General features: G+C 42.9%; 1 protein-coding gene and 1 long non-coding RNA gene across 10 annotated transcripts in view; one reads left to right on the plus strand and one right to left on the minus strand.

The window, feature by feature from the left end:
* Window positions 1-409: 409 nt before the first annotated feature.
* Window positions 410-13,051, plus strand: part of PLEKHG1 (pleckstrin homology and RhoGEF domain containing G1) — a 103,074-nt gene continuing 90,432 nt past the window's right edge. For 6 of the 9 annotated variants that reach the window (XR_014562474.1, XR_014562475.1, XR_014562476.1 and 3 more), the window contains exon 1: window positions 500-772. Coding sequence is in view for 1 of the 9 variants with exons in the window: in XM_083732144.1 (XP_083588270.1) it covers window positions 1,007-1,022 (16 nt within the window). In the remaining 8 variants the exon portion in view is untranslated. Of the gene's footprint in view, window positions 773-1,004; window positions 1,023-1,368; window positions 1,387-13,051 lie in introns of those variants that run through there. The other 3 variants (XR_014562473.1, XM_083732144.1, XM_083732147.1) reach the window with 3 other exon arrangements.
* On the minus strand, window positions 2,788-9,714 carry LOC310841712. The gene is made up of 2 exons (XR_014562719.1): window positions 8,748-9,714; window positions 2,788-8,604 (listed from the first exon to the last, which is right to left on the minus strand). It is a non-coding gene; the product is annotated as an uncharacterized lncRNA (long non-coding RNA).

Here is a 13,051-nt window from a genome sequence, read left to right on the forward strand (position 1 = left end):
AGTGGGGAGAAAAACTAACAACTTTACTTGAAAAAAAGGTGCTGAGACGGGCAAAGGCTAACAGCGTAATTCCGGAAGCGAGTTACATTGCGTTCAATGGGAGGACTGAAACGCTAGTGTGACTGGGTTGGGGGATGGATGTTTAAAGAAAAGAAATGCCTCTGGAAAGAAATATGGAAGCAAAAGTTGTCGGGCTAAAACAAGGGCTCGCTGCGCGTATTAACAGTGGCGGTTTTGTTTTTGTTTTAATTTCTGCGGAGCCTGCGCTTCCCTCTCCTCGTTGGCTTCGCTCCACAGCCAAGTGGTGAACTCCGCGCCCTCCCTCCTCCCTCGAGGGAAACTCCAGCTGCAGCCCCAGGAGAAGCCAGGCCTCCCTCCGCGAGGAGGGGCCGAGCCCTCGAAGGCGAGCGCCGGAGGGACGCCGGAGAGGAGTTTTCCTAGCGGCCTCGCGAGGAACTCCGGCTTGCTTCCTACGCGAGAGAGGGAGGAGGCAGTCGGGGAGGAAAGGAGGCTGAGGCTGCTGCTGCTGCTGCTGCTGCAGTTACTGCCGCCCGCCTCTAAAGCGCGCCCACGACTCGGGTTCCTCAGCAGTCGCCGGAGCAGCGCGCTGAGGTGGGACGAGCCGCTCGGCGCCTCCGAATGAATTAAGGAGCGGGAGCCGCTTTCCCTCCTGCTGCGCCTGGATTTAGCAGCCTCGGCTAGCCGGGCTCCGAAGCGGCAGAGTCGGGGCGACGACCCTCGCGCCTGCTCGGAGCTGCCGCCCGCCACTCCAGTAAGAGCCGCCGCTTTGTTTCGCTCCCCTCTCCACGCCCCGGGCTTCTCGGAGTGGGCGAGAGAGTCTGGCGAGCTTTCCTTCTTCTTCGGGCTCCGTGCCTCCTTCCCTTTAAATCTCTTTATCGCCGAAACCACCGACCGGCGGGCGGGGGGTAGCAGTGGAAGGTCGCGCGCGGATCTTCTGGCGCCACCTGATTCTCCCTCGTTCGCCCACCCCTCTCTTTTTGGTTAAATGCCCTGCGCGCGAGGTATGCTATATCATGATCGCCCCATTGTTTCCTGACTTGCGGAGACTCTGTATTGTTCCCTCGGCTGCTTTGAAAGGGGAGGAGGGCCTGGAGGGGGGCTCTGTTGGAGAAGGGGGCTGAACATGGATTTACTTGAAGAGTATAGCTGATGGGGGGGGCGACTGGGGAAGCCCCTCTTTCTGTATATACCTGAGGTTCCCTCTTCTCTCCTGGGCTTTTCTCTACTGTAGAAGCCTCCGTTCCCTCCACCCTCTTCTCTCTTCTCTTTCCCTCGACAGCAACAGCATCATTCCTTCCTTTAGGTTCCCAGGAACCCTGTGGCTTATCAGCTTGGAAACAGTACATCCCGCTAAAGAGGTGAACGGTAAAAGTCAATCAGCACACGCCCATGTAAAGTGCTCTCAGGTTGCAGGCAGAAACAAAAAGCTGGGGTAGTTCAGAAAGTGCCCATAGTATCCTTATCTGTTGTTACCTGAAAAGACTTGGCAACAGACACTGTACAGCAGCAAAGGAGGAGTGCTTTTAAAGCTCTTGTAACTGTGTGTGTGTGTGTGTGAGAGAGAGAGAGAGAGAGAGAGAGAGCTGCTCTCCCATTACAGCATACATATTTTCCCTGCATGGAATTGCATTGGCATTGGGCTGTGTGTGTAAATTTATTTCAAACCTGCATCTCTGGCACTAGAGGTAGCTTGTATATGCAGTTATGTTCTGAATAATGTGGGGTTTGTTTGGTTTTTGTCCGTCTTGTATCCATCCATTGCGAAGTTTACACTTAGCTACACTGGGTGTCTGAAGTGAGCGTGCATGGCTAAATAGACAGGTGTGCATTCCTGACCTATGACTGCTTACATGGCTGTGCACATCTCACCCAGACACATCTGTATGTTGAATGTTCCATATGAAGTAGCTGTGAAGAGAAAGAACACTGGATGTTTGTAGAGTCAGATTGCTGGGCAAATGTATTATTTTTGATAACACCTCCCTTTCTCTTTGTTCTTATTGGAACGAGCCTTTTTAAAATATATGGGTATATGCTCAGGTGGCATGGGGGAATAAATACCTGGTGGTTTGCAGCTTTGTTGGATTTCTGACATCTGAGGAGAAAGACTTGCTGCTACTTAAAACAATGCTAGCCCTCTTCTTGAAAGTAACTGCTATTCCAGGTGGCATGTAGACAGATTCTCTGATTTCTTTCTGTTAAGCATGCAGCCAGTGGAAACTTCTCAATAAAAGTGTTTCACTTCTAGTTAAGGGATTTCTCCATACACACTAGAGGATTGTTAGAATAAACTCCACTCAGTTGGTTATTATATCTTCTGATGAACAACACCCATTAATTTGTCTAGACTGCATAAGCTGTTTTCTTCCTCTTGTAACAATTGCTCTTGTTTTTTTCTTTTTCTTAAAAATCTGTTTTATGTGGTTTGTGTTCTATACAGAACTCATATACTTTTTCATAGGACTTGCTATGTGATGTGAGCTATGGACAGTTAATTTGGGAGGGCGCTTTTTTTTGATGACGAAATCACGTAGGAATCCTATTCAGTAGCATATTACAAATACAGTGGTACCTCAGGTTACATACGCTTCAGGTTACGGACTCCGCTAACCCAGAAATAGTGCTTCAGGTTAAGAACTTTGCTTCAGGATGAAAACAGAAATCGTGCTCCAGCGGTGCGGCGGCAGCAGGAGGCCCCATTAGCTAAAGTGGTGCTTCAGGTTAAGAACAGTTTCAGGTTAAGAACGGACCTCAGGAACGAATTAAGTACTTAACCTGAGGTACCACTGTAGTCATCTTTGTAACATCTTTGACTCCATAAAAGTGACATCTTGGTTGCGATATTTGTTGTTGCTCTAAAACTGCTTCTAAACTTGGTGTTATTGCTCATCTGAAAAAGTACGGAAAGTTAATGAAGTGGTTTATCAGTCACTAGTTTATTTAACTAGATCTTCGACCTTCACAACTGGCTCTCTTGGTTCAGTTTGTACTAGGTCATGTGTTCACTAGGATTGCAAACTTTTTAATGAGACAGGCTCTTGAGCTTTTAAACATTAAATGAAGATGCGGAATTGAAATAGCGCTTTTTTTTTTTTTGGTCCTAGAGCTTCACAGATGAGAAAAGCAGATTATGTTGAATTTCTGAGTTTCAAACTGCAGTGGGGATGATATGCTCAGTGGGAGCTAGGAGAGGAGAGGTTTTTTTTTTAAAAAGAGAGATTTTGACATGTATCAATGCAGTGCTAAGTAAGCATCCCATCAGTGCAAGGGTAACTTCTTGTGCAACAGGATTCTCCCCCCCCCCATCTTCTCCCTCCCTAAATCTGCTCTGGAAGTTAAAGGGGAAGCCCAAAACAGATTTGAAGGGTGCATGGGGGGGTGGAAAGTCAAGAAAATCCCCCCGCAGAAGTGGACATCCTTGCACTAATAAGATGCTTACTTTGCATTGCATTGGATCAAAGCCATTGTGGTTTTAGTGAAGTCAATTCTTAGGAAGAGTTATACCAAGAGAGCAAAGTAAGACCATTGGTTCTGTCTTCCCTTGAATTGTGCTGCATTTCAACACTGATAGTTTTATATAGCAGTTCCTGAAACTTGGTACACTTTACAAGTTTTAGCTCTCTCATTCTCACAGAACTGTGATACGTGTAGATGTCAGTCCTATTCTGTCTCATATAGAGCTACAGGTGGTTTGGAATGCCATGCTGAAGCATGGAAAATAGGAGTCATGAACACACCCACCTTTTGTCCTTCTGGTGAATGCTTATAGGAGGGGTGGTACATGCACTGCATTGTGTGATACATGGTGCCTACATGCATGACGGCTATGCATCTTAGTGTGGAGATGATGTGCTACTGTGCTGAGCAAGTGCAGTTCAGTATTTAAGTGGGCAAGCAGGAAGGTGGTTGACCTTTGGTACAAATGTCACCTTATGAACACTATCTCAGTGTTGGCTCATAATCGTAGTCTAGAAACACCTGGAGGGCTACAGGTTGCCCATACCAAACTGAAAATAAGATACAGCAGCAAAGTACAGCTTGATCTGGGATTCCAATTATGATTTAGAGTTCCACTGAGGTCTGCAGTAACCATAGTTTGCTTGTTTCGGACACAACAGCAAACTATAGTTATGTGAATCAGGAAATGACAGACAAAATTGGAGTGTACAGGGGAAAGTTGGGAGGAGGAGAGTACACAGGTACAAAGTTTCTTTATGATGAACAATAATGATTTGGCTTTGATATCTGAACTGGATTAACTTATATGGCTTGTTTTTATCTGAAAAAATTCTATTCTGCTAAGTGGTACCTAGAAGATGATGAGCAATTTGGAAAAATGGTATTAATTGTCAAGTGTTAGATATGTCCTTTTAAGATGCGTTTTTCTAAAAATATTTTTTCTGAATCACATAGAACAAAAGTCATTTACCCTTTGGATTATGTCAGAGGCATGACTTGCTTTTTTATCCGGTTTCCTAGCATTAACATTCAAGGCTACAGTATTGTGTGACACATGATACTTGCCATGCTATCTCTTAGTGAGCTCATAGCAAAGGTGTGATTATAATCTAAGTCTCTCAGGCTACTGAGTGTAGCCAATGGATAACATTGTCTCTTCCCACTCACTCCTCATAGCAAAAATGGTATAAATAATTCCTAGTGATGGTCTTGTATACAAACAGCACAATCAGAACGTCTGTTGGATGACAGTTGAGGCACTTAACACAGTCATATAGATACAAATGAGATGACAAAGTATACATACATTTGTAGAAAAAAATTTAAACTCTAAGCCCTACAGTCAGAAGCTGGAAAGACTAAAGAATTGAGGTGATGATGGAGTGATGCCAACAGATTTCAGTTTAGTTGGCTGAGGTGCTTTTGTTGGAGGCTAAAGCTGTAATTCTAAACTCACTAACCTGGGAGTAAGCCCCATTAAGTTCAGTGGAGTTTAGTTCCAAATAGACATGTACAGGATTGCATAGTAAATAATCCTATCTGTGAAGCACAAGTTATAAAATGTGGAACTGGAGACCAATAAACCCTCATTCCTGGGTTTCAGCTCATTTTGAATGCAGTGGTACCTCGGGTTACAAACACTTCGGGTTACAGACTCCACTAACCCGGAAGTAGTACCTTGGGTTAAGAACTTTACCTCAGGATGAAAACAGAAATTGTGTGCTGGCGGCGCAGTGGCAGCAGGAGGCTCCATTAGCTAAAGTGGTACCTCAGGTTAAGAATGGACCTCCGGAATGAATTAAGTTTGTAACCAGAGGTGCCAGAGGTATTATTTACAGCATTTCTATTCTGCCATTTAACAAAAAGTATACTTGAAAGAATGGGAAGAACCAGAGATCTGTTCAAGAAAACTGGAGATATGAAAGGAACATTTCGTTCAAAAATTACCATAATAAAGGACAAAAGTGGTAAGGACCTAACAGAAGCAGAAGACATCAAGAAGAGGTGGCAAGAATACACAGAGGAATTATACCAGAAAGAATTGGATGTCTCGTACACCCCAGGTAGTGTGGTTGCTGACCTTGAGCCAGACATCCTGGAGAGTGAAGTCAAATGGGCCTTAGAAAGCACTGCAAATAACAAGGCCAGTGGAAGTGATGGTATTCCAGCTGAACTATTTAAAATTTTAAAAGATGATGCTGTTAAGGTGCTACACTCAATATGCCAGCAAGTTTGGAAAACTCAGCAGTGGCCAGAAGATTGGAAAAGATCAGTCTGTCTACATCCCAATCCCAAAGAAGGGCAGTGCTAAAGAATGCTCCAACTACCGCACAATTGCACTCATTTCACATGCAAGCAAGGTTATGCTTAAAATTCTACAAGGCAGGCTCAAGCAGTATGTGGACCGAGAACTCCCAGAAGTGCAAGCTGGATTTAGAAGAGGCAGAGGAACCAGAGACCAAATTGCAAACATGCGCTGGATTATGGAGAAAGCTAGAGAGTTCCAGAAAGACATCTACTTCTGCTTCATTGACTATGCAAAAGCCTTTGACTGTGTCGACCACAGCAAACTATGGCAAGTTCTTAAAGAAATGGGAGTGCCTGATCACCTCATCTGTCTCCTGAGAAATCTCTATGTGGGACAAGAAGCTACAGTTAGAACTGGATATGGAACAACTGATTGGTTCAAAATTGGGAAAGGAGTATGATAAGGCTATATTTTGTCTCCCTGTTTATTTAACTTATATGCAGAATCCATCATGCGAAAGGCTGGGCTGGATGAATCCCTAGCCGGAATTAAGATTGCTGGAAGAAATATCAACCACCTCAGATATGCAGATGACACAACCTTGATGGCAGAAAGTGAGGAGGAATTAAATAACCTTTTATTGAGGGTGAAAGAGGAGAGAGCAAAATGTGGTCTAAAGCTCAACATCAAAAAACGAAGATCATGGCCACTGGTCCCATCACCTCCTGGCAAATAGAAGGGGAAGAAATGGAGGCAGTGAGAGATTTTACTTTCTTGGGCTCCATGATCACTGCAGATGGTGACGCAGCCACAAAATTAAGAGACACCTGCTTCTTGGGAGGAAAGCAATGACAAACCTAGACACCATCTTAAAAAGTAGAGACATCACCTTGCCAACAAAGGTCCGTATAGTAAAAGCTATGGTTTTCCCAGTAGTAATGTATGGAAGTGAGAGCTGGACCATAAAGAAGGCTGATCGCCGAAGAATTGATGCTTTTGAATTATGGTGCTGGAGGAGACTCTTGAGAGTCCCATGGACTGCAAGAAGATCAAACCTATCCATTCTTAAGGAAATCAGTCCTGAGTGCTCACTGGAAGGACAGATCGTGAAGCTGAGGCTCCAGTACTTTGGCCACCTCATGAGAAGAGAAGACTCCCTGGAAAAGACCCTGATGTTGGGAAAGATGGAGGGCACAAGGAGAAGGGGACGACAGAGGACGAGATGGTTGAATAGTGTCTTCGAAGCTACAAACATGAGTCTGACCAAACTGCGGGAGGCAGTGGAAGACAGAAGTGTGTGGCGTGCTCTGGTCCATGGGGTCACGAAGAGTCGGACATGACTAAACAACAACAACAACAAATAGTTGAAACTATAGAGGGTAAAAAGTAGAACCAAGAAATAAAATAAAGCTCAGTTAAAACAGTGTTAGACTAAAACCATCAACAGTACTATATGAGGATCTGGCTTCAGGTACCAGGCCTGTTGGCAGACCAACTCTTTGTTACAAAGATGTCTCCAAATGTGACATGAAGGCTGGCAACATTAATGCCACCAAATGGGGGGAGGGCAGATGACCTCAGTGCCTGGAGACAGCAGTGACCAGAAGAGGAATGACCACTGGGAGGAAGCCAGAAAGAAGAAATGTGCCGTGGTACACCTGTATCAGCACAACCGGACACCTTCATCTGCTTCAGCTGCAACAAAACATGTCTCTCCCATGTTGGACTCGACAGCCAACCACAGGCACTGTGACTCTCCAGCAGTTTGACTTTACCCTCAAAGGTGCAGTCCTCCATTGTTTCCTGAGACAGACGGACAGCAGCTCAACTCAATATTTGCAAAGGATTGGAGTGTTAGTTGCTTTTCCATTGACTACTCACAGTTACCCCTCTGTCTGCAGCTTCCATTCCATTCCCAGGACTGTCCCAATCCCAGGATTATTTTTTGGTGAAAACACAAGGCACTGCAGAGGGGAATTGGAATTGGAAGCAGGAAAGCCCCATTCCTCAGCTATGAACTCTGTTCCATTAGTGGAAGTTACAGATAGGTAGCCGTGTTTTGACCATTAGTGGAAGTTAAGATTCAAACTGATGTCTTTCAGTAGCAATAGAGGCCTAGCTGCTCTACTCAGCTCTTCCCGTGAATGCTGTTTTGCTTAGTTTTTATAATAATAATAAATAGAAAAATATATTTATAAATGTGATCAAAATAATAATTGAAAATATAACATTTTAGAATAAAATAGCAGTGTTAGAAGAAGTCTTCATCTAATGCCTTCCTTCCTTTTTCAGAGCGAACAGCCTTTACTGATTAAGGCTTGTGGTTCAAATTTCCACAACTGCTTGTGGTCCTGGCCTCTAGCTAAATTTATAATGGAATCCTGTTTGCTTGTAGTAAAGCTAAATCTGGAAATAGCAGCTATGGGATATATAAGTAATTGTGTTTGGAAAGGCGAAGTATAGGGCTGCCTTTAAACTTTACAATTTACATTTTAATTTTTTCCCCTGACATCCAGTAGTCCTAAATTAATATGGCACCATATGTTCAGTTAGCTTGACTGGTAAAGAAGTGCTAGAATATTTTTTACATTGTATGTGTCTTTCTCTGTGTGAATTATATATATTCATATACTATACCAGCATCTACACATAGCACAAATATTTGTTCTTATGGATGTCTAAACAGATTTTGAAAGCTGGAAGTCTGCATGGAAAATTTAATCTTTGTCTTAGGAGCCAATTCATACAACCACAGTCTGAGTTTATTTTGAGTAACTCCCTTGTTGCCAGCTGAGATTTGAAATGTGAAGGCAGTGAGGCAGCTGTCATGGTGCACTACCTTAAGCATGAATACTGATTTAACGATAGGATGGCTCCTTTAATCATAGTCAAAACAAAAAAAATTCCTTCCAGTAGCACCTTAAAGACCAACTAAGTCAGTTCTTGGTATGAGCTTTCGTGTGCATGCACACTTCTTCAGATACCAGTTCTTGGTATGAGCTTTCGTGTGCATGCACACTTCTTTAATCATAATTCACCAAAGAAGCATGATAAGCCAATTATAACCCTAAAACGTGGTTATGTGTATTGTCCCTGTAGCCTGATCTTGATACAGTCGGAAAAGGAAAACCGTACAATCCATCTGGATTGATGCCACATTGGAGTATGATTGGGAATATATGAATGAATATTCCTTGCAAAAGTAGCATACTAGGAAACAAGTCTAGTTTACCTTCTTCAGATGTGTTTGTTTTCTGTACATTGCTATTTATGTGATGGAATAGTCACGCACAAGTGATTCCACAATTCAGATTTTGGTGGTATAGTCCTTGGAAGGCTATGTGCCATGCACCTTTTCTGAATGTGGCCCTATTTCAAACAGTGAAAATCCAGAGAGAAAAGTTGCAAATTCACAAAAAAGAGAGACGTTTTTGAACTATCGCTAAGAAAATTCACCAAAAATGACATTGGCAGCATGGGTTGTCATATGTCCAGATTTTCCTGGTCATTTTTACAACTTCTGCTTCCAACTGCAGTATTCCAGATATGTCCGGGAAATTCTGGACATATGTCAACCCTAAGTAAGCCCATAACTTATGTGCATTTAACTTGATGTGTATGGCAATAAAAAAATTTTTTAAAGGGGGCAGGGTCTCAGGAAAAATGACTTTGGAAATCCCACTCTCCATTGAGCCCCATGGGTTTTGACTGTATACAATTTTGGCTTCAGGTGCCATCCCCAGAACATAACCCTCACATAGGTTGCAGGCCTGCCATATCCATTTGAAGCCTCTGACTTCAGGCAGGAGATTAACTTTGAATCGTCAGGAGAATCATATAGTATTTTTAGAACTATTAAGTTAAAAGTTTAATTCTGATCACTTACCTTTGAAGGCATATGAAAAACGCAGGTTCTGAGATGGATAGGTTGGTTCTCTATCAATATTGCTAGCATCTTTACACTCATAATTGTATTTTTCTGTTGTGCAGACTGCTTTGAAGTCAACAAGACATATATATAAAGTAATTTAATACATGGCTGTTGCACATGGTTCTGTTTATTTTAATGATGCTTCCAGAGAATCTCAGCCAGACACTGCTGGAAGAAAGTTGGCTTTACTATTTTCTTTTGCTTAGCATGGAGGAACCCTGCTTTTATCTGAGAAGCCCTGACCTGAAAGTTCTAAATAAAACTAAAAATGCATGACATCTCCCTACATGCAGAAGTGGTTTTCAGTATGTGCAACCTGCTAAGTTTTATTGGGCCTTGTGGAAGTTTCCTGAATGCTTTTCAAAAATGGAATTGGGCGAGGGAATTATGGTTTTTGTGGAATCATGACCTATGAAGCTGACTTTTATAGTGAGTCCAAACTCAAGCAGCCACTAGGTCCAACGGAGGACATTTTCTGCCTGGTGCCTAAATATATGTAATGAAGATGCCAGGCAGACCTCCCTTGGGAAAGCCTTCCACAAGTGGAGAACCAGCACAGAAAAGCCTGCTCTCATGTTGCTGCCCTCCAGACCTCTCGTGGAGGAGGCACACGTAGAAGAGTGTTGGATGATGATCACAGGGTCTTGAGGTGGTTCATATGGAGAGTTGTAGTCCTTGGAGTACTACAGCTGTGAGCAGGTTGAGGCTTTATAGATCAAACACAGCACTTTGAATTGGGCCCAGAAACTAATTGGCAGCCAGTGCAATTGGGCCAGGATTGCCACCACATGCTCAAATCATCGCAACCTGGCCACTGAATTCTGCACCAGCTGAAGTTTCTGAACCATCTTCAGAGGCAGCTCCCACATACAGTGCATTGCCGTAATCTAACCTAGAGGTTACCAGAGGATAGACAACAGAAGTTATGCTATCCCTATCCAGATAGGGGCGCAACTGGGCCACCAGCCAAAGCTAATAGAAAGCACTATGTGCCACCAAGGTGCCACCTGAGCTTCAAGTAACAGCAATGGTTCCAGAAGTGCCTTCAAGCTGTGCACCACCCGCTCCTTCAGAGGGAGTGTAACCTCATCAAAGCAGGCAACCTCCCATCCATCTGGTTTAGGGAACTACCCTAAGGTGGAGGATTGAGCTTCAGTTCATTGGCTCTCATCCAGTCCATTACTGAGGCAAGACAATGGTCCAGCACATCCACTTCAACACCTGCATATGTAAAGGAGAAGTAGAGCTGTGTGTCCTCAACAAATTGCTGACCATGGACTCCAAAACTGGACGAACTCAGAGGTTTCATGTAGATGTTAAATAACATGAGGGATAAAATCGAATGCTGAGGAACCCCACATTGAAGGTTCCATGGGGCCAAAGAGCACTCCCCAAGCATCACCCTCTGGAAATGACCACCCAAGTAAGGTAGAATCACCACAAAGTGCTTCTACCCACCCCTAACCTGGGAAATCCTAGTGTCCCGTTGTAAGCAAAAGCAATATGCTTTGCCTTTTGAGCCATGCTTCTCTGGCTTGCTGCAGGGAAAAAGTCATTAATGGAAACCGTTGATAGCTATACCATTAATAGCTGCCGTTTTCAAGTAATTCTTATTGCAAATGAATGTAGCTGTATCTTTTGGATATGTCCCTTTTTGCCAATTTTAATTCATGACAAAAGCTTCAGTGACTGCATATTTTATTGGTAAACGGGGAGACGATGTTGTACTTCAGAGCTCATTACAGGCTTGCTTCAATTGTTCAATCGAAACCAAATGTTGAAACAGTTTTATATTGGTATACTATAGCCAGAAACTAGATTGGAATGCTGATTTGATATACTGACATCACATCTGTTAGGAGAGGTTTCGGATTCAGGAAGATATTGTAAATTGGCTAGGATTCAGAAAACATATGATGGTTTTTGGGGAGGTCTTGGCTTGATTACTTTTTAGGTCATGAAGGGAGGAAATTATGGCAGTCTGGGATTGAATGACTTCTGATGAAGTTTTTTAAAAATGTACATTCCTTTTGGCAAACATGAAATGTACAGTCCACAGTTTCGGCCCTCATTGCCACAATAGGAGGAGTGCAACATATGCCTTTGATTGAGGATGCGTTAGTGTGAACTCTGCCTTGTGCTTCAACTTGAACTTGCTGTTGGCGTCATGAACACATCCCACTGTTGTAAGCCCCGTTCTTTTCAGTGGGACCTTTAACTCTGGGTCAGCTTGGGAACTGGGCTGCTGAACCTTTTGAACACCCTTTTCTTTAGGAAGTAACATGGTTGCTAGCAGCCAAGAAATAAAAGATTTGAATTGCCACATGTTTGACAGTAGAATTTATTTTTTCACATCTCTGGTTCTTTGCGAGTGAAGCATGAGATGCCAAAAGTTCTGCATTGACTACTTGGACGTTACCAGATAACCATTTGCCAACTTATATTTTAAACAGCTCTGTCTCTTGTGTTTAAATTTATTTTTGTTTATAAGTTCTTTTTTTAAAAAAAAGACATCTAGACACTGGTATTGGGCTTCTCTTCCACTTTAAATTCTAGTATTGATCTTCAGCTCCCAGATAATACACACTGCCAGTTCCTGTGCTTTCAGATTGACTAATGCCTTTTGTGAAAGTATATAGCAATAAATTCCAAATTGTAAATGTGAATTCAATACTGTGAGTGAGTATGCTACATTCTCACTGGTAGCTAAGCTCATAGAGAAAAGCTGAGGCACAGATGGCCCATTCCATTCAAGGAGGCACCTTGAAGAAGGGAATTTCTAAAGGTCTCAGAAAGTTTTCCTGCTTATTGCAAAAAAGGAAGGAGGACTGTGCATAGATAACTTGCTTGTGTACTTCCCAGAGGCATGGGCACCATTGGTGCTGGGTTCACCTTATGCTCTCTTTCTTTCCTGAAGAATTGTCCTTCTTCACTATATACATGTACAGAGAGTTTTCCCCCCATGTATGAGATTAGAAGTATAAATACTCCAGAAAGTCTTAATAGTGTGTTTCATTGAAATTCTCCCATGGCTTGCTTTTGCTGTAGCGTTGATGGTTTTGGCTAGGTCTTTTTTTAAAAAGAAGTATGAAAGGATGTGTTGTTGCTAGGTGTTGTATAGCTTTCTGGTGAGAGGAAAGAAGAAATACCTAAATACTGTAATTTACTGTTTCCTTCAAAAGAGGAGAATATTTCATGTCATTGGGTGTTTTGAAACCACTTTTTTCCACCTTTTTATGGTTTGGGAAGAAGCAAACCATATACAGTGAAAGATCAGTAGAGGCTGTTTATTCTGACAAAGGAATGGCCATGTGGGAATACCTTCCTGGTTTGAAAACCTAGTGATGTGTAGGAAGCCTTTGTAATGTTCCCATCTAGTAAAATGCCTGCAG

This window comes from Podarcis gaigeae, assembly GCF_964106915.1.
Source record: "Podarcis gaigeae genome assembly, chromosome: 3".
Lineage (NCBI taxonomy): Eukaryota > Metazoa > Chordata > Lepidosauria > Squamata > Lacertidae > Podarcis > Podarcis gaigeae.